This window comes from Pseudophryne corroboree, chromosome 8 (genome assembly GCF_028390025.1).
Source record: "Pseudophryne corroboree isolate aPseCor3 chromosome 8, aPseCor3.hap2, whole genome shotgun sequence".
In the NCBI taxonomy this organism is placed as follows: Eukaryota; Metazoa; Chordata; class Amphibia; order Anura; family Myobatrachidae; genus Pseudophryne; species Pseudophryne corroboree.
This window is the reverse complement of record NC_086451.1, coordinates 403,123,864-403,150,589: the sequence shown is the minus strand read 5'-3', so window position 1 is coordinate 403,150,589 and position 26,726 is coordinate 403,123,864. Positions and strand designations below refer to the sequence as shown.

The 26,726-nt window shown below is 44.9% G+C and overlaps 1 protein-coding gene across 1 annotated transcript in view; it reads right to left on the bottom strand.

Annotated features, from left to right (window-relative positions):
• LOC134949306 (cytochrome P450 2A4-like) overlaps positions 1-26,726 on the bottom strand; it is an 81,178-nt gene that overhangs the window by 23,620 nt on the left and 30,832 nt on the right. Inside the window, exons 3-5 of the mRNA XM_063937804.1 lie at positions 25,558-25,707; positions 22,405-22,565; positions 168-344 (exon numbers count right to left, since the gene is read on the bottom strand). Of these exons, the coding sequence (XP_063793874.1) occupies positions 168-344; positions 22,405-22,565; positions 25,558-25,707 (488 nt within the window). The remainder of the gene's footprint in view (positions 1-167; positions 345-22,404; positions 22,566-25,557; positions 25,708-26,726) is intronic.

Genomic DNA, 26,726 nt, shown 5'->3' with positions numbered 1-26,726 from the left:
TACTTAGCGCATGCACGCTGTGTACCATGCGCATGCGCAAAGTTGCTGATTTTTCACCTAATCGGCAGCGAGCGATCAACTCGGAATGAGGGCCATAAAGCACATCCACTCTTTTAGTGGTGTGTTATTGCACTTGTTCCAATTTTGTTGTAAGATTTTGCACACACCTCTTTCATCCTCATGAGGAAACAGTCTATGAGGTCTCGTGGGCAGTTCTCATCCAGTGTGTCTCGGTGAGACCTCACCATTTCCATCACAAAGTCTTTTATGTTTTGGAAATATAGAAACATTTTTTGGTGAGGGCCAGGGACATAGGTCATCAAAGTTGGAAATAAACCAAGAAGCTGAAATAAAAGATGGCATAGTAAAAAAAAAAGTATAATATATTGTATCACAGAGAAATATTATTGGGTGCACAACAGCAGCCTGTATGGGAATGGTAGGTTTCCCTAGGGTTATCAGTAGAAAAAAAAGTAGAAAATACCAGCACTGGCTGTCTAAGAATAAAATGAGAATGGCTTGTTAAAAATAACACATTTAATTTAATTACACATTAAAAATTCACAAATAAAAAAAATACATATAGAAATGCCACATATAAAACTGTGCTGTTCATTTGTTATGCCACAATCTAGTTAATGTTCCAAAAATCTGGCTATGATTCACTCATCGATTGAATAGTATCACTGAGATAAGCAGCAATACCGGTTTAAGTTATAATATCCTGATATAATTCGGTCATAAGGCTGTTACCGGTAGGCCCAGATGAAGATTGTATTCCCCTTGTTATCAGCTGGAAAGTATCTCCTTTCAGATGCTGAGAGGGTTGGATCGGCCAAAGAACGCTGCAGTATACAGATGGAGCCAAGCTAGTCGTGTCTCCATCTGTGACTAGGTGTACCTGCCTGAGCACGTCTAAGTCTGAGGGCGTCCCCGTCCACCCGGGTACGCGCGCCCGCTATGGAGACGCACCGCATTTACTTGAATGGAGAGCATCTATGTGCACTCCCGGCGTGACTAGGTGGACGGATCGCCTAGTCATGTCGGCACTGGCAGGATTTGCATGGGGGGGTTTCCAGAACTGGGTGGAGCCAAGCACGGGGGTGGGGACTGAGGTGACCCAGTATATGCCGGGTCCGTAAAACTAGTGTGTCTGTGTATCTACATATCTACACATATATATACCGTATATACACCTATGTAAATATTTATATACATATACACATATACACATAGCATATTAAACATGTGTATATATATATATATATATATATATATATATATAGAGAGAGAGAGAGAAAAAGGATATTCGGCACTCCACTGCGATGGAGATGAACAGCCAGCCGGGTGCCCTCCAGACACAAAGTAGTATACAAATGGGCAAATAGGCGGCACTCCTGCGGTTGACCGAAAGTGACCTCACCGCTGAGCAGAAAGTTCCCACCATTGGTTACAATGGAGCGCATAGGCGCTACATTGTAACACTGCCGCGTGCTGCCTGTCAGTCAGTACAGGAGCACACAGCCGATCAGGAGGGTGCTACAACGTGGCGCTCCCTGATTGGCTGAAGAAACCCACTTAGACATCAGTCAGAGTGGGTTTCTGGCATTCGGGGAAAGGGGGCCCATGTGAAAACATGGGTCCCCTTTCAGTGCGTTGCTCGGGTGTCCGTTTTTTTTTTTAATCAAGTACGTGGATTACAAAAGGATTCTCCGAGGAGCCTGGGACCCTGGATCTGGTGAGTAGAATTTATTCAACAGGTACCCCATGGATTCTACTGGAGAAGAGGACCGACCCTCGTGTGAACATAAGGTAAGTATGTTTGTATGTTTGTGTGGATGTATGTAATAAAACTTTACTTTCAAGGTGTGTGTGTGTATTGTCTTATTTTGAGTATTTTTTTAGTAGTAGTACTACAGGTACCAGCGGGCCCGTTTTTCCGCCGCATGCTGGTACTTGTGGTTCTCCAAGTACCAGCATGCGGGGGAGGCTTGCTGGGCCTTGTAGTACTGCTACTAAAAACAATATCTTTTCATTTTCACAAAAGGCTATCAGCCCCCCATCCGCAGCCAATTGGATGGGGGGGACAGCCTCGGGCTTCACCCCTGGCCCTTGGGTGGCTGGGGGGGGGGACCCCTTGATTGAAGGGGTCCCCACTCCCCCAGGGTACCCCGGCCAGGGGTGACTAGTTGGATATTTGATGCCACGGCCGCAGGGCACTATATAAAAGTGACCCCCGGCTGTGGCATTATCTGTCCAGCTAGTGGAGCCCGGTGCTGGTTTTAAAAAATACGGGGGACCCCTACTCTTTTTGTCCCCCGTATTTTTGGAACCAGGACCAGGCGCAGAGCCCGATGCTGGTTGCTTAAATATGGGGGAACCCCTGTCAATTTTTTTCCCATATTTCTGCAACCAGGATCGGCTCAAAGAGCCCGAGGCTGGTTATGCTTAGGAGGGGGGACCCCACGCAATTTTTTTTAAAGTTTTACAGTGTTTATTTAAAAAAAAAAAAAATGAACCCCAGCACGGATCACACAGATCCGGCCGAGATTCATTTTGAAAAAGTCGGCAGTGTTTTGCTAATCACTGCCGTAAAAAACAGAAAAAAAAAACGAATGACATCGACATCGGAAAACCCGAAAAGGCAAAATACGGCAGCTTAGTAATTTAGTCGTAATCAATTCAAAAAGTTGCAATTTTACACTGTCGATGTCATTCGTGATTGAACTTTGACCTTTTTCCGAAAATTACGAATCGTAGTAAATATACCCCTATGTGTGGACCCACTGTGAAAGTGTGGATTCTACTGGGTGCACCCCACTGTTGACCTCACATTGATGTGAGTGCAGGACTTCCCTGGATATATATATATATATATATACATACACATACAGTACACGTATATATACGCATGTATATATATCATATGTGTGTGTGTTTATATGTATGTATGTATATACATGTGTATATATGTATGCACAAATTGCACATGGATATATATATGTACTATAATTAAAATAAAGTAAACTTTTATTAACACTTACAAGTGTCACCAGGAAGAAAGCAGGTTGCAGAGGACGCTAGACAGCCATTAATAATACTCATGCAGCAAAAAAAAAAAAAAAATATTATTATTTTTTTTGGTGGAGGGGGGTTTCTGGGTGCTCGGAACCCCCCCTGGGTGCGCCACTGGTCGGGATTGCACGTTTGCGATGGGGCCACCTCAGATGAGCATGGCTCCATCTGTAGATCTTAGAGATGTGGGAGAGTGACCAAATATCGCCAGTGCTAATTGATGGATCCAAGTGGTGTAATGTGTCCAGCTTCCTCAGGAGCATATGCTTATTACACCAGCGAAATGCTTTGAGCTATTTCCATTACTGTGCCTTGCCACTTGAATCCATCAATTATCACTGGCGATATTTGGTCACTCTCCTGCATCTCTAGGATCTATACTGCAGCGTTCTATGGGGGTCATTCCGAGTTGATTGCACGTACCAACTTTTTGCTGCTCGCAGCCTATGGGGGAGTGTATTTTACCATAGCAGGGCTGCGATCACTTGTGCAGCCCTGCTATGCTAAAAAAGTTTCAAGTAAAACAAGACCAGCCCTGCAGCTACTTATCCAGTGCGACAGATCCAGCGATGAAGGTCCCGGCTGTGATGTCAGACATCCACCCTCCAAACGCCTGGACACACCTGCGTTGGACTCACCACGCCTGCAAAACGGTGAGTATATCCGCCCCAGAACGCCTCCCGCCTGTCCTTCTTCTTGCGATCGCCGCTGCAATCACTTTTCTAACTGGCGGCGGTGCGGGCCGGTGACGATCGTCACCAGGCAATGATGCACGTGCGCAATGCGTCTACTGCGCATGTGCATTTCTGATCCATTTGCATCGCAGCGAAGAACCGCTGCGTGTGAACAGGTGGAATGACCCCCTTTGGCCGATCATACCCTCTCAGCATCTAAAAGGAGATACTGTACATTCCAGCTGACAATAAGGGGACTACAATCTGCATCTGGGCCTACCGGTAACAGCCTTATGACCGAATTATATCATGATATTATAAACTTAAACCAGTATTATTGCTGTTTATCTCAGTGACAGTATTCAATCGATGGGGTATATTTACTAAGCTCCCGATTTTGACCGAGATGGCGTTTTTTCTTCAAAGTGTCATCTCGGTCAATCTCGGTCATTTACTAAACACTAATCACGGCAGTGATGAGTGCATTCGTAATTTTTTGCTAGTTCAGGTAAAAAATTACGAATGAATACACCATCGGTCAAAACGCAGCTGTTTAAGTACGAATCTCGGTCATTTACTAAGAAGTGCAAAGCAAAAAAACACAAAACACTGCCGTGAAAAATTACAACTCGTAAAAAAGTCCTAAAAAAAACAGACCTGCTTTTTTATTCGTGATTTGAGATGCATGCAGGGATCCATGAGATCCGTGCATGTATATCAGTGGGAAGGGGTGGGAAAGTGCATATTTTTGCTAAAAAAATTGCGTGGGGTCCCCCCTCCTAAGCATAACCAGCCTCGGGCTCTTTGAGCCGATCCTGGTTGCAGAAATATGGGGAAAAAAATGACAGGGGTTCCCCCATATTTAAGCAACCAGCATCGGGCTCTGCGCCTGGTCCTGGTCCCAAAAATACGGGGGACAAAAAGAATAGGGGTCCCCCGTATTTTTAAAACCAGCACCGGGCTCCACTAGCTGGACAGATAATGCCACAGCCGGGGGTCACTTTTATACAGCGCCCTGCGGCCGTGGCATCAAAAATCCAACTAGTCACCCCTGGCCGGGGTACCCTGGGGGAGTGGGGACCCCTTCAATCAAGGGGTCCCCCCCCCCAGCCACCCAAGGGCCAGGGGTGAAGCCCGAGGCTGTCCCCCCCCATCCAATGGGCTGCGGATGGGAGGGCTGATAGCCTTTGTTGTAAAATAAAAGATATTGTTTTTAGTAGCAGTACTACAAGTCCCAGCAAGCCTCCCCCGCATGCTGGTACTTGGAGAACCACAAGTACCAGCATGCGGCGGAAAAACGGGCCCGCTGGTACCTGTAGTACTACCACTAAAAAAATACCCAAAAAAACACAAGACACACACACCGTGAAAGTATAATTTTATTACATACATACACACATACATACATACTTACCTTATGTTCCCACGCAGGTCGGTCCTCTTCTCCAGTAGAATCCAAGGGGTACCTGTTGAAGAAATTCTACTCACCAGATCCAGTGGGCCAGGCTCCTTGGCAAATCCAGGGTTAATCCACGTACTTGTAAAAAACAAAAAAACGGTGTCCCGACCACGAACTGAAAGGGGACCCATGTTTGCACATGGGTCACCTTTCCACGAATGCAAGAAACCCACTTTGCCTTCTGACTAAGTGGGTTTCTTCAGCCAATCAGGGAGCGCCACGTTGTAGCACTCTCCTGATCAGCTGTGTGCTCCTGTCTTCACTGACAGGCAGCACACGGCAGTGTTACAATGTAGCGCCTATGCGCTACATTGTAACCAATGATGGGAACTTTCTGCTTAGCGGTGACGTCACTTTAGGTCAACCGCAGGGCAGAAAGTTCCCATCATTAGTTACAATGTAGCGCATAGGCGCTACATTGTAACACTGCCGTGTGCTGCCTGTCAGTTAGGACAGGAGCACACAGCTGATCAGGAGAGTGCTACAACGTGGCACTCCCTGATTGGCTGAAGAAACCCACTTAGTCAGAAGGCAAAGTGGGTTTCTTGCATTCGTGGAAAGGTGACCCATGTGCAAACATGGGTCCCCTTTCAGTTCGTGGTCGGGACACCGTTTTTTTGTTTTTTACAAGTACGTGGATTAACCCTGGATTTGCCGAGGAGCCTGGCCCACTGGATCTGGTGAGTAGAATTTCTTCAACAGGTACCCCTTGGATTCTACTGGAGAAGAGGACCGACCTGCGTGGGAACATAAGGTAAGTATGTATGTATGTGTGTATGTATGTAATAAAATTATACTTTCACGGTGTGTGTGTCTTGTGTTTTTTTGGGTATTTTTTTAGTGGTAGTACTACAGGTACCAGCGGGCCCGTTTTTCCGCCGCATGCTGGTACTTGTGGTTCTCCAAGTACCAGCATGCGGGGGAGGCTTGCTGGGACTTGTAGTACTGCTACTAAAAACAATATCTTTTATTTTACAACAAAGGCTATCAGCCCTCCCATCCGCAGCCCATTGGATGGGGGGGACAGCCTCGGGCTTCACCCCTGGCCCTTGGGTGGCTGGGGGGGGGACCCCTTGATTGAAGGGGTCCCCACTCCCCCAGGGTACCCCGGCCAGGGGTGACTAGTTGGATTTTTGATGCCACGGCCGCAGGGCGCTGTATAAAAGTGACCCCCGGCTGTGGCATTATCTGTCCAGCTAGTGGAGCCCGGTGCTGGTTTTAAAAATACGGGGGACCCCTACTCTTTTTGTCCCCCGTATTTTTGGGACCAGGACCAGGCGCAGAGCCCGATGCTGGTTGCTTAAATATGGGGGAACCCCTGTCATTTTTTTCCCCATATTTCTGCAACCAGGATCGGCTCAAAGAGCCCGAGGCTGGTTATGTTTAGGAGGGGGGACCCCACGCAATTTTTTTTAGGATTTTACTTTTTTAATTTAAAAAAAAAAAAAATACGAACCCCAGCACGGATCACACAGATCCAGCCGAGATTGATTGTAAAAAAAAACGGCAGTGTTTTGCTAATCACTGCCGTAAAATTAGGTAAAAAAAACACGAATGACATCGACATCGGAAGCAAAGAAAAACACGAATACGACAGCTTAGTAAATTAGTCGTAATCAATTCAAAAAGTTGCAGTTTTACACTGTCGATGTCATTCGTGATTGAACTTTGACCTTTTTTCGGAAATTACGAATCTTAGTAAATAAACCCCGATGAGTGAATAATAGCCAGTTTTTTGGAACATAAACTAGATTGCGGCATAACAAATGAACAGCACAGTTTCATATGTGGCATTTCTGTATGAATTTTTATTATTTGGGAATTTTTAATGTGTAATTATATTAAAATAGTTTTTTTAACAAGCCATTCTCATTTTATTCTTAAACAGCCAGCGCTGGTATCTTCTTGTTTTTTTCATAATATATTGTATATTAGAGCATTAATCTAGAGATGTGCACCGGACACTTTTCGGGTTTTGTGTTTTGGTTTTGGCTCTGGATCTCATTTCGGGTTTTGGATCTGGATTTTTTTTAAAAACAAACAAACTTAAAAACAGCTAAAATCACAAAATTAGTTTTTTGTTGTTGTTCCTGCAGTATTATTAATCTCAATAACATTCATTTCCACTCATTTCCAGTCTATTCTGAACACCTCACACCTCACAATATTGCTTTTAGACCAAAAGGTTGCACCGAGGTAGCTGGATGACTAAGCTAAGCGACACAAGTGGGCGGCACAAACACCTGGCCCATCTAGGAGTGGCACTGCAGTGGCAGACAGGATGGCAGTTTTAAAAACTAGACCCAAAGAGCACATAATGCAAAGAAAAAAAAGAGGAGCAAGATGGAATTGTCCTTGGGCCCTCCCACCCATCCTTGGGGGTCATTCCGAGTTGTTCGCTCGTTGCCGATTTTCGCTATGCTGCGATTTGTTGCTAACTGCGCATGTGCATGGTACGCAAAGCGCATGCGCTAAGTTATTTAACACAAAACTTAGTAGATTTGCTGGTGTTCGAGAGACGCTTTTCAGTCGCACTGCTGATCGGTGAATGATTGACAGGAAAGGGGCGTTTCTGGGTGATAACTGAGCGTTTTCCGGGAGTGTGCTAAAAAACGCAGGCATTTCAGGGAAAAATGCGGGAGTGTCTGGAGAAACGGGGGAGTGTCTGGCATAACGCAGGGCGTGTTTGTGATGTCAAACCATGAACTAAACGGACTGAGCTGATCGCAATCTAGGAGTAGGTCTGGAGCTACTCAGAAACTGCAAAGAATTATTTAGTAGCAGTTCTGCTAATCTTTCGTTTGCTATTCTGCTAAGCTAAGATACACTCCCAGAGGGCGGCAGTCTAGCGTTTGCAATGCTTCTAAAAGCAGCTAGCGAGCGAACAACTCGGAATGAGGGCCCTTATGTTGTATATACAGGACATGCACACTTTAACAAACCAATCATTTCTGTGACAGGGTCTGCCACATGACTGTGACTGAAATGACTGATTTGTTTGGTCCTCCACCAAAAAAAAAGCAATTAATCTCTCCTTGCATAAACTGATTGTACAGAGGCAAGATGTTGTCCTCATCCTCATCCTGATCCTCCGATTCCTCACCCCCTTCAGTGTTTACATCTTCATCTTCACAGATGGCAGATTTAAAAAATAGGCCCCAAACAGCACATGATGCAAAGAAGAAAAAGAGGTGCAATGAGGTAGCTGTATGACTAAGCTAAGCGACACAAGTGTGCGGCACAAACACCTGGCACATCTACGAGTGGCACTGCAGTGGCAGGAGGGGATAGGTAGACACAGGGCAGGGATAGGGAGATGCAAGGTGGAAGGAAGGGGATAGGGGGATGCAGGCTGGTAATGTGGGGATATAGAGATGCTAGCAGGTATGGAGGCAATATAAGATGCAGAGTGATAGAGAGGGATAGAGAGATGCAGGGGGTAAGGGAGGGGATTAGGAGACACAAGGCAGTGTTAGTGAGACACAGGGCAGTAGGGAGGGAATAGGATGACACAGGACGGGGATATGCAGGGCGGTTCGGGGGACAAACACCTGGCCCATCTAGGAGTGGCACTGCAGTTGCAGACAAGATGGCACTATTCAAAAACTAGTCCCCAAACAGCACATGATGCAAAGAAGAAAAAGAGGTGCAATTGGGTAGCTGGATGGCCAAGCTAAGCGACACAAGTGTGCGGCACAAACACGTGGCCCATCTAGGAGTGACACTGCAGTTACAGACAGGATAGCAGATTTAAAAAATAGGCCCCAAACAGCACATGATGCAAAGAAGAAAAAGAGGTGCAATGAGGTAGCTGGATGGCCAATCTAAGCGACACAAGTGTGCGGCACAAACACCTGGCCCATCTAGGAGTGGCACTGCAGTTACAGACAGGATGGCACTTAAAAAGACTAGTCCCCAAATAGCACATGATGCAAAGAAGAAAAAGAGGTGCAAAATGGAATTGTCCTTGGGGCCTCACACCCACCCTTATGTTGTATAAACAGGACATGCACACTTTAATAAACCAATCATTTCAGCGACAGGGTATGCCACACGACTGTGGCTGAAATGAGTGGTTTGTTTGGGCCCCCACCAAAAGAGAAGTAATCAATCTCTCCTTGCACAAACTGGCTCTACAGAGGCAAAATGTCCACCTCATCCTCTGATTTCTCACCCCTTTCACTGTGCACATCCTCCTCCTCCTCACAGAGTATTAATTCATCCTCACTTGAATCCACCATCACAGGTCCCTGTGTACTTTCTGGAGGCAATTGCTGGTTATGGTCTTCCTGGAGAAATTTATAATTCACTTTGATGAACATCATCTTCACATTTTGTGGAATTAACCTCCTAGACCGATCGCTGATGAGGTTACCGGCTGCACTAAGAGTACACACTGGATAAGGGGGGGGGGGGGGGTGAGAGTCAACTTAGGTAAAGTAAAGCCACTTTGTGCAAAGGCCCCCAAATTGCCTCTTTTTCCTGCCGGTATACACACGGACTGTCTGACATGCCTACTTGGATGCTGTCACTGATATAATCCTCCACCATTCTTTCAACGGTGACAGCATCATATGCAGTGACAGTACTACCTCTTGCTTCAGGTGATGGCAGGACAGGTTCAGGAGTGTTTGCTGGTGCTCCAGTCTTCGGCACGCATTTGCTGAATGTTAAAAGTGGCCTGCAATTTTTCGGGCCACCAACACTATCTCCTGCACGCCCCTGTTATTTAAAAAAAAAATCGGCACCAAAAATTAATTGTGTGAGCAAAACATGGGACGTGCTGGAATTAGTCCAGATATAATGCATGCACAATATTGGTGGTGTTGTCAGATATCACAAATTCCCAGGAGAGTCTAAGTGGGGTAAGCCATTGTGTGATAATGTCCCTCAGTTTCTGTAAGAGGTTCTCAGTGGTGTGCCTCTTACGGAAATCGGTGACACACAGCATAGCTGGCCTATGAACGATTTGGCGTTTGTAAGATGCTGCTGCTGGTGCCGCTGCTATTGTTGCCGTGGAAGGCAATACATGTACCCAGTGGGCTATCACAGTCATGTAGTCCTTAGTTTGCCCTGCTTCACTTATCCACATGTCCATGGTTAAGTGGACAGTGGGTACAACCGCATTTTTCAGGACTCTGAGGACACTTTTCTTAATGTCCCTGTACAGTCCGGGAATCGCTTGCCTAGTGAAGTGGAATCTAAATGGGATTTGATACCGGGGACACAGTACGTCCATCAACTGTCTAAATCCCACTGCACTAATGGCGGATACTGGATGCACGTCTAACACCAGCATAGTTGTTATGGCCTCAGTAATCCGCTTTGCAACAGGGTGACTGCTATAATATTTCATCTTCCTTACAAAGGACAGTTGGATAGTCAATTGCTTAGTTAAAGCAGTACAAGTGGTTTTCTGACTTCCTCTTTGGGAAGACAATCGACTCCCAGCAGCAGCAACATCTGTGGCAGCAGTAGACGTACCACTCAAGGATCCTCTGGAGGAATCCCAGATAGGAGAGGACTCATCAGTCATGTCAGTGAAATGGCCTGCAGGACTACTTCCGATTCTGAAAAAGGAGGAAATTGACGATGAGGAAGTTGGTGGTGTGGATTGCAGGAGCTTGGATACAAGAGGAAAAAGGGATTTAGATGTCAATGGACTGCTTATGGTGTTACCCAAAGTTTCTGATCTTGACTATGACTAATGATGAATGCGCTGCAGGTGACGTATATGGGAGGATGTTCCTAGGTGGTTAATGTCCTTACCCCTACTTATTATGGATTGACAAAGGCAACACATGGCTTGACACTTGTCATCCAGATATATAGAGAAATAATTCCACACCGAAGAGGTGATTTTTTGGGGGTAATTTGCCCAGTCATGACAATAGGCTTTTTCATCCAATGGACAACAACTATCTCCACTGGTGCCTTATTCAAACAAACCACATCACCATCAGAATCCTCATCGTCAACTTCCTCCTTATCGCCAACTACATATCCTCCTCATCCTGGTGTACTTTAACAGTGACATTCTCAATCGCAATATCAGCAACTGGACTGGCGGTGCTCCTCCCTGCACTGGCAGAGTGTGTGCAAATGGTGGTAGGAGACTCCTCTTCCCATAAAGTCTTGGGAAAATCAGGCCTAGACATCTGAACAGTGGAAACCCTTGGACTCTCCTTGGTGATTTTTGATATCTCTGTGTCTGAACGCACAGTTGTTTTTTACTATGCTTTAACAAGCTTTATTTTAAAAAAAATTTGAGAGGGAGGAGGGCTTCATCTTCATGAGAAGCTGAACCACCAGTCATGAACATAGGCCAAGGCCTTAGTCTTTCCTTGCCACTTTGTGTCGTGAATGGCATATTGCCAATTTTATGATTCTCATTAGATAATTTCTTTTTTTTTGGTTATTAATTTTTGCTTCTTGGATTTTACATGCCCTCTTTGACATTGGGCATTGGCCTCAGCAGACAATGTTGATGGAATTGCACCGTCAATGTCATGACTGGTGGTAGCAGATTCAGCACTAGTACTAGGAACTGGAGGTGGTTCCTGATCTTTCACTATTTTTTCCACCAAATGTTTGTTCTCCATTTCACAGGACAGCACCCCTTTATTATTCCATCACACGGAAGAGTGCCCCTTTATTTTTACAGCACCCCTGTATTTTACAGCATACAGGACAGTGCCACATCACCCCTGTATTTTTACAGCACCCCTCTATTTTTACAGCATACAGAACAGGGCCACAGTGTTCCTTTATTTTAAAAGCACCCTGTATTTTTACAGCATACAGGACAGGGCCAAAGCACCCAGTATTTTTACAGCATCTCTGTATTTTTACAGCATACAGGACAGGGCCATAGTGTTCCTTTATTTTTTCAGTACCCAATAGGGCACAGTGCACCTGTACAGCACAGAACTGCAGCACACCTGTACAGCACCCTAATCAGCACAGGAAACCCCAGAACAGCACCCCTGTACAGCACAGGACAGTAGAACCCCTAACAGCACAGTACACCAGCACAGGACACCACCCCAGAACAGCACAGGACAGCAAAACCCTTTATAGCACAGTACACCAGCAGAGGACACCACCCCAGAACAGCACATGACAGCAGCACCCCTGTATGCCACCACACACAGACAGATAGAGGTCTTTCTCCTTCACTCTCCAAGTCCAGAGTGAAAATGGCAGCAACTCCTTATATAGAATCCAAAACCCACGATATACGACAGCGATGATAGTACAATAAATATCTGTGGAACAACCAATGGCGCTTAGTGGAAAAAAGCCACCCAAATGTACTCTGGTGGTTCCCAATCACCAATACACAAACAAATGCAAAATACAGATTGAGTACACTTTAGGCGCTACCACCATAAACACAATTACCACATGAGGGTCTATGAGGTATGCATTCGTAATTGTCCAAATAATTCCTTAAATGGCTTTTAATTTTCACAGGATAACTGGAGGGAGGAATTCCGGAAACCTCCCATTTATTGCTCTTTCCATTGCTCCTTGCTGGGAGCTTGGCACGGTATGGTTCCAATTTTTATTCTTTAAGGTGAAAGATTTCACTTTTATATTGGATGGAAATGATTTTCATATTGTTTTAATACTGGAAAATAAACTGTTAATTTTTTAAAGAAGTATTACACCATAAGCGATATTACCTCCTTTTTTTACATATACGCTTATACTGACCACCTTCTAAACAAAGAGAGATTCAACTTTGAAGAGAGTGGAGGAGAGTTTATCCTGTGAAAACTAAAAGCCAATTAAGGAATTATTTGGACAATTAAGAATGCATACCTCATAGACCCTCATGTGGTAATTGTGTTTATGGTGGTAGCGCCTAAAGTGTACTCAATCTGTATTTTGCAGCAGGATGATGATGATTGATCTGCATTCAACCTGGGTTCCGAGGTTGGCGGGAAGTTAGATCCTGAAGTCCAAGAGTGGGGGGGGGGGGGGGGTACGGATCTTAGAGATCCAAAACCACTCAGCCCTACATTTTATATAATTCCTCATTCTCTCTTGGCTAGCACAAAGGCCGGCTCTACCATTAGGCATCTTTAGGTGGTTACCTAGGAGCGCCAGCCCCTGGAAGGTGCCATTGAATTCATCTAGCACAAAACTGAAGGATTTCTCTGTATGCAGCCTCCTCCTTTTACACTGCACTGGCTGCTGCTGTGGGTCTAATCAGGTGCAGCTGCCGCTATCACGCTGTACCACATAGTGTCTTAGCGCTTGCTCTGTACTAACACATGAAACATCATGTCATGTGTAGGCACATAGGAGACGGACCTAACTATGACTCCAGAGGGGCACCCCCACGGCCGCTCCTCATAGCCTTGCTACACCTTTTCCAGGCCTCTGGATCTAGGCTCTCCAGCAGCAAGCAGCACCTGACTACAGTACATTTCTGCACCCAGCAGAATCGCTGTAATGCTGCTGCTGCCTGTAAGATGAACCATGCTAATTATGAGCAGAGATAACCCCCCAAATTTCTTGATCCAAGCCGGGATCCGAGTTGGGATCCGAGTCCAGCTCAGGACTTCCCACCTTCTTTGGATCCCAAAATGATGCAAAACATCATCATCCTGCTGTTGGATTCTCACGGGTTTTGGATTCTATATAAGTCCCCGTGCATAAGTCCCCGTGCATCAGCTCTGGCATCACTCTGGCATTGGAAAGTGTACTGGATAGACGTGTCCATCTCAGTACTGGGTCTGGTGTGGCGTGGGGCGGGTGATCTGTCTGCTGTATCTAAAAGGGGTACTCTCTCTATCTGCTGTATTTGAAAGCGGTGCTCTGTCTGCTGTATCAGTCCTGAGGTGCCCTGTCTGCTGTATCTGTCCTGGGGTCCCCTGTCTGCTGTTTAAGTCCATGGGTACTCTGCCTGCTGTATCTGAAAAAGCGGTGTCCTGTCAGCTGTATCAGTCCTAGGGTGCCCTGTCTGCTGTATAAATCCAGGGGTGCCCTGTCTGCCATATCAGTCCAGGGGTGCTGCTAAATCTGCAGTATCAGTCCAGGGGTGCCCTGTCTGCTGTATCAGTCCAAGGGTGCTGCTATGTCTTCCGTATCAGTCTAGGGGTGCCCTGTCTGCCATATCAGTCCAGGGGTGCTGATAAATCTGCCGTATCAGTCCAGGGGTGCCCTGTCTGCTGTATATTTTCAGGGGTGCCCTATCTGCTGTTTATGTCCATGGGTGTTCTACCTGCTGTATAGGTCCAGGGGTGCTCTGTCTGCAGTATCTGAAAGGGGTGATCTGCCCATCCATCCATCCATGCATCCATCCATCCAGGGGCACCGCCCCAGTGTAAAATTTAAATAATAAAAGCTAAAAACAAAAAGCCTTAAATAATAATTATAAAAATATATATATATTTTTTTTGTTTGTGCCATACCCCAGTGTACTATACAATTTTTATTTTATTTTCGTAAGGGCTGTGACACTGCCAGTCAGACCGCAGTATATTTCCAGCTCAAACGCATTGTGCGATGCGGTCGGTGTAAACTGCAGTGTGTAATTATTTTATATATTTCTGATTCATTTGTGCGACACTGTAACCGCCAGTGTGTGATATAAAAAATACTTCTACATATTTTTGACTCATTTGTGTGACACTGTAACCACAGTGTGTGATCTAAAAAATAATATATATATTTTCATTTAAATTAATATTTTGTGCTGTGTCATCCCAGTATACATCCAAGGCCTGCAGCTGCTCTGTCCATCTAGGAGACCCAAAATACTGTAGTCTACCCAAATAGTCTACGACTATCAGTCTACCCAAAATAAAAGACATTTTTTTAATATTTTGTGCTGTATCCTCCTAGAATATATCCAGGCATGCTCCGTCCATTTCAGGGTATGGTGTCCGTAGCTCATATTCTTAATATAACTTATTGTCCTATTTTCATGTTTCTTATCACCACATTGTGATTAATCAAATTAATATTATTAATAATAATTACAAATTAGCTAAATTTTTATTAAATTAATATAAATAAGCTCTCCACACTTTCTGCATATTGAAGATATCTTTTATTAAATGAAGAATTTGATCCTAAATAAATTAAATTACAATAAATTGAAATTAAAATATATAATATAAATTAAATCTAAAATATTGTCTTTTTTTTATTCTTCTTTGCCTTAATCTTTTTGTGAACGGAAATCTTGAGCCTTGCCTAATGTGTAATTTTTTTTAGTGATGAGCGGGTTCGGTTCCTCGGAATCCGAACCCCCCCGAATTTCACCCTATTTACACGGTTCCGAGGCAGACTCGGATCCTCCTGCCTTGCTTGGTTAACCCGAGCGCGCCCGAACGTCATCATCCCACTGTTGGATTCTCGCGAGATTCGTATTCTATATAAGGAGCCGTGCGTCGCCGCCATTTTCACTCGTGCATTGGAGATGATAGGGAGAGGACGTGCAGCGTTCTCTCAGTTTCTGTGTTCAGTGTGCTGCAAATATCTGTGCTCAGTGTGCTGCAAATATCTGTGCTCACTGTGCTTGCAAATATCTGTGCTCAGTGTGCTGAAAATATCTACGTTCTCTGCCTGAAAAACGCTCCAAATCTGTGCTACATTGTAGTACAGGTTGAGTATCCCTTATCCAAAATGCTTGGGACCAGAGGTATTTTGGATATGGGATTTTTCCGTATTTCAGAATAATTGCATACCATAATGAGATATCATGGTGATGGGACCTAAGTCTAAGCACAGAATACATTTATGTTCCATATACACCTTATACACACAGCCTGAAGGTCATTTTAGCCAATATTTTTAATAACTTTGTGCATTAAACAAAGTGTGTGTACATTCACACAATTCATTTATGTTTCATATACACCTTATACACACAGCCTGAAGGTCATTTAATACAATATTTTTAATAACTTTATGTATTAAACAAAGTTTGTGTACATTGAGCCATCAGAAAACAAAGGTTTCACTATCTCACTCTCCCTCAAAAAAGTCCGTATTTCGGAATATTCCGTATTTCGGAATATTTGGATATGGGATACTCAACCTGTATATAGTAGGACAGTGCAGAATTTTGCTGACCAGGGACCACCAGTATTATATAGCAGTACGGCACAGTAGTCCACTGCTCTACCTACCTCTGTGTCGTCAAGTATACTATCCATCCATACATGTGGTGCATTTAAGTTGTGCGCAGTATATATAGTAGGAGGACAGTGCAGAATTTTGCAGACCACCAGTATATAATATATAGCAGTATGGTAAAGTAGTCCACTGCTCTACCTACTTCTGTGTCGTCAAGTATACTATCCATCCATACCTGTGGTGCATTTTAGTTGTGCGCAGTATATATAGTAGGAGGACAGTGCAGAATTTTGCTGACCACCAGTATATAATATATAGCAGTACGGTACAGTAGTCCACTGCTCTACCTACCTCTGTGTTGTCAAGTATACTATCCATCCATACCTGTGGTGCATTTTACTTGTGCACAGTATATATAGTAGGAGGACAGTGCAGAATTTTTCTGACCACCAGTATATAATTTATAGCAGTACAGTACAGTAGTCCACTGCTATACCTCTGTGTCATCAAGTATACTACAAATGTTCAGTAAAATGACCCAAAAATCAAAATTAAAAGCGTCTGATGAGAAGCATAAACTTGCCAATATGCCATTTATGACACGGAGTGGCAAGGAACGGCTGAGGCCCTGGCCTATGTTCATGGCTAGTGGTTCAGATTCACATGAGGATGGAAGCACTCATCCTCTCACTAGAAAACTGTAGTGCCACTCCTAGATGGGCCAGGTGTTTGTGTCGGCCACTTTTGTCGCTTAGCTTAGCCATCCAGCGACCTTGGTGCGCCTCTTTTTTTCTTTGCATCATGTGCTGTTTGGGGACTATTTTTTAAATCTGCCATCCTGTCTGACACTGCAGTGCCACTCCTAGATGGGCCAGGTGTTTGTGTCAGCAACTTGGGTCGCTTAGGTTAGCCATCCAGCGACCTCGGTGCAAATTTTAGGACTAAAAATAATATTGTGAGGTGTGAGGTGTTCAGAATAGACTGGAAATGAGTGGAAATTATGGTTATTGAGGTTAATAATACTATGGGATCAAAATGACCCCCAAATTATATGATTTAAGCTGTTTTTGAAGGTTTTTTGTAAAAAAAAAAAACACCCGGATCCAAACACACCCGAATCCAACAAAAATATTTCAGGGAGGTTTTGCCAAAACGCGTCCGAATCCAAAACACGGCCGCGGAACCGAATCCAAAACCAAACCACAAAACCCGAAAACTTTCCGGTGCACATCACTAATTTTTTTTAAATACTTTTATTAAATATTTTGTCTTCCCAGCTGCTTCTCCTCTGTCCAGCTACCTCTGTGCAATCTTTTGGCCTAAATTGGACAATATTGTGAGCCGTGAGGTGTTCAGAATAGTCTGGAAATGAGTGGAACTGAATGCTATTGAGGTTAAAAATACTGTAGGAACAAAAACACCCCCAAATTCTGTTATTTTAGCTGTTTTTATAATTAAAATAAAAAATACAGATCCAAAACCAAAACCCTAAAGGGCGTTTTTGGCAAAACCACTAAATATCCAAAACACAAAGGAGATACAGATCCAAAACCAAAACACAAAACCAGAAAAATGGCCCGGCGCACACCCCTAATTATGAGGGAAAACAAGGAAACAAGTTTTAGGTACTGTAGTAACCATGGGGGTTTCTGCAGGACCACAGACAGTACGGATCTTACAGCCTGATGAGTGGTTCGCACTTGTAAAAAGCATTATTGAGAATACACAGGCACTAGGCACAACATAGTACTAATGGAGGAGGTGCATGATGATTATATTGCGCAAAACTGTATAGCATTGAATAAACTGCTTGCCTCGCTTGTGGAATTATGACTATTATCCTGATTATCGGATGCGTTAGTTGGTTTTCCCTTTTTTCAGCGTTCTATAAACAAGCTGTGATAACTAGGATTACTCACATATAATACAGGAGCATGTATCAATGTGGTTTGTGATAGGAAATTACACCAAATTGGCGGAGTTTAATTACAGCAGCAACAACAACAGTCTGAATTTTTTACTTTCTGAAGTGCTATTATTAAATTTTCTTACCTTTTCGCAATTACACGGCAAATAGCAGATGATGAGTGTACACACATATGGGGGTGATTCCGAGTTGTTCGCTCGCTAGCTGTTTTTAGCAGCATTGCACACGCTAGGCCGCCGCCCTCTGGGAGTGTATCTCAGCTTAGCAGAATTGCGTACGAAATATTCGCAGAATAGCCAAAATAAATTTCTTAGCAGTTTCTGAGTAGCTCGACACTTACTCGCAAATAGCGATCAGTTCAGTCAGTTTCGTTCCTGGTTTGAAGTCACACACACGCCCAGCGTCCGGCCAGCCACTCCCCCGTTTCTCCAGACACTCCCGCGTTTTTCCGCACACTCCCAGAAAACGGCCTGTTTCCGCCCAGAAACACCCACTTCCTGTCATCACACTACGATCACTTCAACGAGGAAAATCTTTGTTCGGGCGTGAGTAAATCTACTAAGTTTTGTTTTAAAATACTAACAGCATGCGCATTGCGAACCATGCGCATTTTTGCCTTAATCACTCCGTTGCGAAAATCGGTAACGAGCGAACAACTCGGAATGACCTCCATATGTTTCTAAGTCTGTCGTTTGTACTTATTGTATATTTAATGTTTTCTGGGCTTCCCAGTTTTTATGCATGTGATGGAATAAAAGTTATGTTTGAATAATGACACTTATGCATGCACAACTCTGTTGATAGTTACTGTCTAATGAGGACCCCCAAGAAAGAGCCTTCTTTTTCTACAGTACATACACTCTTTCTGTTTATCTGGCTCAGGGGAGCACCAACCCTTACTATGTGCTGCCTGCAGGGTCGGCAACAGGGGGGGTCAAATGGGACACCTGTACCGGTCCAAAAGGATCAGAGGGGCCCAAAGGATATGAATCTTAGTGCCCAGCAGGGATGTGAGCTGTCTTGTCCAAATAGGGCAGCGAGCTGTAGGCGGTGTGAGCGCAGCCTTAGAGTGTGCGCCCACTCTTCTGGGTCCAGCTCTGTTGCAGGCAGTTACGGGACATTACAGCAACTCTGTTGGCCAGGATTCCGATGCCCTGCGCCGGCCTCTTTTAGTGGGGTCTGCTGTGTTCAGGTCTGGATACTGGGGAGTGTAGGGCAGGTGAGTCCCTCCTCAGAGTAAGACTGGCTTGGTGAGGGAATACAGTTCTTTGGTATGGGTTGGAGGAGCTGGGAATGCTGGGAATGCAGCATGGAGTCATTAGGAAAAGACAGACTGTAGGCTGTGTGAGGAAGGAAAGAGGTAGACAGAGACCGTGGTGTGTGTGTGGGGGAGGAATATATATTTTACAGTTTATTATATAGCACAGAAAATTCCGTTACGCTTTAATATGATTTTATATATATATATATATATATATATATATATAAAATCTGAGGGGGCCTAAGAGATATTACTGTACTGGGCCCCAAGATTTCTGTTGCCGGCCCTGGCTGCCTATACAGGTAAATATTTTAGGACGTTGGTTTACCATACATTATAGGATATTTCCTGCCCTATTGTTCCTGTTTGAAATATTTTTAGGTGCATAGGGTGGGGATCCTGTGTGGATGTCCAATCTATGTTTCCGTATCCCGGCATGTTTAAGCCTTACATTTAAAAGGACAATGTTTTATTAGCAAAGCAGCCCATTTTTTGCGATTAAAAGCATTGTCCTTTAAAATTTTAAAGCATAAAGATTCCAGAAAGTGTCAGCTTTTAAAAGTTACTGCTTATTAAACCCTTATGACTGCATTTATCAAACATAGAGGAAGAAGCGAGATGATGTTGGATTCTATTGCTTGATCCCCAGTCTACTACTTACACAAAGTGACTGGCACTCAGAACCAAAAGCATACCTCCCAACATCTACATGAGTAAATTAGGGAAATCCTCCTGCAGGTGAAAAAGGGGCGTGGTTTATGTAAATGGAGTGTGGCTTCGCTAAAGTACCGCTTCGCGACCCATGCCACCATTTTGCGTCACTATGGGGGCATGGCCAGCACTCTGTGAGCTGCTGCCATGCCCCCAGTCCCTCTCTCTCTCTCTCTCGTGAATAGATGCTGTTCTATTCACAGCTGCTCTGCTAAGCAGGAGCCTCCCTACTGCCCTCCCACCCTCCCACCCACCGTTGGACACTGCAGCCCATGGGTGGGACGGCGGGACAGTCCCATAAAAACAGGACTGTCCCATGAAATTCTGAACAGTTAGGAGGTATGCCAAAAGGGATAAAAGAGCATTTGCAGTGCCATGCAGTACTGTCTGGTCTATGCTTAGTTGGTCAAAGGTTCATCAAACACCAAGACAATGCCCCAAAACATACGTTCAGGCCAGTGGCATAACTACAGAGCATGCAGGGGGTGCAGCTGCTATGGGGCCCTGGCTGTCATGGCCTGCAGCCCCCCTGCACCCTGCCACAGCCTACATTCGAGGTCCGCAGCTCCCCTTCACCCCCGGCCTCAAGACAGAACAGCCTTGGGAGATGTAGCGGTGTGGGAGATGTAGCCACACAACGACTAACACTGTCCCAACCCGTCCCGGCTCCTATCTGGCCATCAGCAGGGAGTGCGCTGCCACTATTCATGGGTATTTAGGGGCCAGGGCCTAATGCCATGAAGTACCCACCCCTACCCAAGGCCAGTACAGTGCAGTAATCATGTAATGTGCTCTCCTGCTTACTCCCCCCTCTCCCTTCTGATCAATCCCAGCCCCTCACTCTCCCCCTCTCTCATCTCTCTCTCCTGCTTACTCCTCGCTCTCTCTCTCCTGCTCACGCCCCCTCCCGCTCTCATGCTCACTCCCCTTCCCTCTCTCTTCTCTCTCTCCCCAATCTCTCTTCTGCTAACTCTCACTCTTTCCCTCTCTCTTCTGCTCACTGCCCCTCCCTCCCTCTTCCCTCTCTCCCCAATTTTTCTCATGCTCACTCCTACTCTTTCCCTCTCTCTCCTGCTCACTGCCCCCTTTCCTCTCTCCTCACTCCCCCTCCCTCTCTCTCCTGCTCACTCCCACTCCCTCTCTCCCCTCCCTCTCTCCTGCTCACTCCCCCTCCCTCTCTCCTGCTCACTCCCCCTCCCTCTCTCCTGCTCACTCCCCCTCCCTCTATCTTCTCTCTCTCCCCAATTTCTCTTCTGCTAACTCCCACTCTTTCCCTCTCTCTCTTGGTCACTGCCCCCTCTTTCCTCTCTCCCATCCCCCCTCTCTCTCCTGCTCACCCCTCCCTCTCCCCCACCTCTCTCTCTCTCCTGCTCACTCCCACTCCCTCTCTCTCTCTCGACCCTTTCTCTCTCCTGCTCACTCCCTCTCCCCCTGTCTCCTGCTCACTCTGACTACGTCTCTCCCCTCTCTCTTTCTACTGCTCACTCCCCCTCCCTCTCTCTTCTCTCTCTCCCCAATCTCTCTCCTGCACACTCCCACTCTTTCCCTCTCTCTCTTGGTCACTGCCCCCTCTTTCCTCTCTCCCATCCCCCCTCTCTCTCCTGCTCACCCCTCCCTCTCCCCCACCTCTCTCTCTCTCCTGCTCACTCCCACTCCCTCTCTCTCTCGACCCTTTCTCTCTCCTGCTCACTCCCTCTCCCAGAGGCTCACTCTGACTACGTCTCTCCCCTCTCTCTTTCTACTGCTCACTCCCCCTCCCTCTCTCCCACATTTCTCATGCTCACTCCCACTCTCTCTATCTCTCCCCCTTCTGTCTCTCCTGCTCAATCACCCTCCCTCTCTCCTCTCTCTTTCCTGCTCACATCCCTCTCCCCATTTCTATATACTGCTCACTCCCTTACCCTCTCTCTCCTGCTGACTCCCCCTCCCTGTCTTTCTTTTGCTCACTGCCCCTCCCACTCTCTCTCCACCTCTCCCTGACACTCTCTCTCACTCTCTTACCTCTGACACTCTGTCTCTCTATCTCTCTCTGACACTGCCTTTCTCTGTCACTGTCTCTCTCCCCAGATGCTCTCTCTTTCTGACACTTTCTCTCTCTCCCTGACACACACACTCTCTATATATATACTGTATATAGCTAAATTCTTAATGTTTATGTCTTATGCTTCCATCAGGTTCTCAGATGTTTCCTAATATTTACCTGACCATATCTTGAATTAAATACATGGATAAAATCTCTGATGTGTGACAAGAGGGTCAGGAATTTCTTGTCCTCGTAGTCAAATCTCTCACCAAACACAATGGAACATATAACATTGGAAGTCGCCTGTAGCAGTTGATATTCTGGGTCGAATGGGGTTCCTGCAGTTTTGTAAAGAAGACAAGTCAGTTTTTAAATTCACAATAAAAATGAATAGTAATGGCATGGGTGAAAGAAATACTGTACATGTTATTAAAGAATATAATTGCCCACTTTTCTCTGCTTCCCCAGTGACACAATAAGACATATCGGACCTGAGTCAGTGGTAGAACTACTGTAAACTCTCCATAATGCCGATGATTGCACAGTTCGTGATTGTTACTGTTCATGTGCATGAACCCCCTGAAGCATATGCGGTAACCTGACTTTACACACAAAGGTGCTATAGCATATGGGATCGCTGGTATCAGAAATGGAGCAGTCAATCGATGGGCATTCCTTGGCAGTTATTGGGAGGTGGCCCAAAGTGTACACAAAAAATATGAACCACATGGGTATGTTATGATAGTGTTGTGGGTGGTTCTGGGAAATAGGTTGCATTCTCTTGTACAGAGAGTTCAGATGTAGACACTAGGGGGGTCATTCCAAGTTGATTGCACGTAGCAAATTTTTGCTACTCGCGCGATCAACTATACGCCGCCTATGGGGGAGTGTATTTTAGCATAGCAGGGCTGCGATCGCTTGTGCAGCCCTGCTATGCTAAAAAAGTTTTGTGCAGAAAAAGACTAGCCCTGCAGTTACTTAACCTGTGCAATGGATCCAGTGATGAAGGTCCCGGAATTGATGTCAGACAACCGCCCTCCAAATGCCTGGACACACCATGCACAGAAAATGGTGAGTATCCGCTCTGGAACGCCTCCCCGCTGTCAATCTTCTTGCGATCGCGCTAGTGATCACTTTCTTCTTGCTTCTGGTCGCTGCCCGGCGATGGCGCACGTGCCCATTTGGGCGCCGTGCATGCGCTTTTCCGACCCGTTCACACCACAGCGATGAACCGCAGCGTGCGAATGGGTCAGAATGACCCCCTATGCCTCAGTAATTCTGAGCACATGCACAGTGTGTTCAGATGTAGACACTATGCCTCGGGGATGTGCAGGCCCCATGGGGCCCTAGGCAAGCTACCAGTTTGGGCCTCCTCGTAATCATAGTCAGATTTATATATGCCGAAGATCTGTGGGTCTGCATATGGAAACCTATCCCACATGTTTTAACATCAATAGCTGCAGTCATCAAGATTACTATCTGGACTTTCACCCACCCCATGCTATGTGCAAAAAAAAACCATCTGAATCAGCTGTCTAATTTTTATCAGTGTGAGTATGCCTGGATCAGCACATGTACAGTATGCTGAGTCTGCAAGCTTCATCTGCATTTTCACTTGTGTTCGACACAAATTAGGCTCAGGGTGCTTCTCACACTGTTCTCCTTGGCAGAATTATACTAACTTCTGGTATTTATTGAGGATTGGAGATGTTATAATCCCATCATCTTTTTCTGTATTATTTATTTTGGCAGATTAACATCTGCTCTGTGTGGTTATAGTTTAATGAATCCTAAATTAATTAAGTGAATTGTTGCATACTTACTGTACCTACCCTCCAAGAATGGTCAGAAGGCTCCCGAAAATCAGGTAACCCTCCTGGCCCCCTGGAAAGGTGGGCAAGTCTCCTGCTTTTCCTAGCAGCCCCTCACACACCCCCTCGGCCGCCCACAGAAGATAACAATTGTGAAGCGGTCATTAAAAATGGCAAAGTAGTGAAAATCTGAGGATTTTCGAAGAAATCAAGTCATGTCTTGTGCAGCATTTAGCTTCACACCAATCACAAATGATTCTCGGGTCATAGCAATTTTTATTCATACATTGGGAGACCCACAGATCCCAATTATGACATCCATGCCCTACTTTGAGGTTGGACATACCAAACTTAAAAAACACTAAATTTTCTCAATTTTTACTAGAAATTTGAAAATTTCATGGGCTTGCCGGAACAGAAGATATTAACTCAGAGGGTTGAAATTTTGTACAGGTGATATTGACCACAAATGGCAACTTTTGGGCGCTAAAACTAAATTCCACCACCACTTTTGTGTTTTTTAACCCATCCTAATGCTCATTTTCTTATTGTGGAAAATGATCCAATATCACATGGATGATCCACTCACATCTGTGAGTGACAAAAGTATGTGAACCTTTTGGCTTAGCTGATATTTTGAAGGTAATTTAAATCTATGGAATGACAATCAGAGGTAGACAACCTGTCTTTTTAAAAGAACAGGGATCTATCAAAGTCGGACATTTGCAAAACATGTTTGTGGAAGTGTATCATGCCACGAACAAAGGAGATTTCTGAGGACCTCAGAAGAAGAGTTGTTGATGCTCATCAGGCTGAAAAAGGTTACAAAACCATCTCTAAAGAGTTAGGACAACACTAGTCAACAGTCAGACAGATTGTGTACGATATGTATATGATAATATAATAACCATACTCACGCTGCATTTGTTTTTGCTTGGTTTAACGTAGAATGGTGTTGTTAGGGTACTATGTGTGACTAAAACTAAACTTATTATCCACTCAGAGGTCTTCTCACTGCTCAAATATTGCAACATTCTCCTCACTGGCCTCCCAAGCTCCTATCACACTTCACTTCGGTCTGTTCTCAACTCCACTGCTAGACTTATCTTCCTCTCCCGCTGCTCCACATCTGCCACTCCCCTTCGACAAAACCTGCACTGGTTCCCATTCCCCTACAGAATCCTCTTCAAACTCCTCACCCTCACATACAAAGCCCTCTTTAACTCCACTGCTCCCTACATTTCCAACCTCATCTCCCTGCAAACTACCCCCCACCCACTCTGGTCTCCTCTACCCTGGTTACTTCATCCCATGTGCAAATCCAAGAATTTGTCCGTGCAGCCCCCTTCACTGGAATGAGCTCCCTTGCTCTATTAGACTCTCCCTGACCATGCAAAGCTCCAAATGGGCACTGAAAACCCACGTGCTCATCAAAGTGTACCCTTCCACATAACCTAAATCCATTAATTGAATACTCTTTATGAATAATTTTGCTTCAACTATCATTATCTCTACCCACCTTTTTTCTTCATAAATGTTTCCCCAAGACACCGAGCCTCCTCCTGGATCCTCTCCTCAATGCTTCTCTTCCCCATGCCAAAATTCCTCATAGTCATGAGAGAGAAGCGGCGCATTTTCTTCCATCTTTCTCCATTGCTCATGATAACCCCTAAAAATACAAACACTGTACTCTGTGACATCCAATTAAAGTGTTACCTACAGTATCTACAGTAAATCAACCTTCCCAAACTCTAATCATAATATGTTGTAATTACCTTCCATATACAGTACCTGCTTTATACCCCTTACCAATATCTCCTAACTCTTCCTAGCTAATACAGATCTTCTTTGTGTGAATTGTGTCCTCTTTTCTGTCTTATTTGTTACCATACTTTGCCTAATATTTAAGTTCTATTTTCCTGATGAAGTTATTCCCCAATACAACAGCAAAATGTTCTCTATGTTGCATAAGGTTTTTCTGCCAAACTATTGATTCTTAATGGTTACTGTGCTCAACAACTGCCAGATAATCTTGGTTACTGATATATCACAGAGACTGCTTTATTACATGTAAGACATCCTGCAGGTTTAGGCAAAAACAATATGAAAATAAGCTATTTATCCCATAACACTCTAATATTACTCTACCATTCTACATACAGATTTGTAGCATCCTGGGATGGTCTACCCAGTTTTGGCACTACTAAGCTGAAGGAATAAAGTCTAATGGGCTCTCCAGCAGGCTTGTAGGGAGAATGGAGGAAGCTTGGTGGTCTGATCCTTCACTTTCTTATGGAGCAGTGATGACTGGAATGAGAAGCTAACAGCACAGGGTGATAGGATGTTCAGAGTAACGTAGGTGTTAAAATGGTAGTTAGTTGGATGGCATGAGCAGGATAAATAAAATAAACTTTATTTTACTGGTATAGAGTTCATGAGGAGTAATAATAGTAGCAGCAGCAGCAGCGAATGAGTGAGGCAGATTAGATGACTTGTCTGAAGTTGAAGGTAATTAAGCTGGAATTGGAGACAACTGTAACTGACATAGCACCCAGACTGGAGTCAGAGACAACTGAATTGGCTTGGCAACCGGACTGGAATCAGATAGGTGACCGGACTGGAACCAGATAGACGAACATTTGGAATGAGATAGGTGACCAACTTGGAACCGGAAAGGTGTCCGGTCTG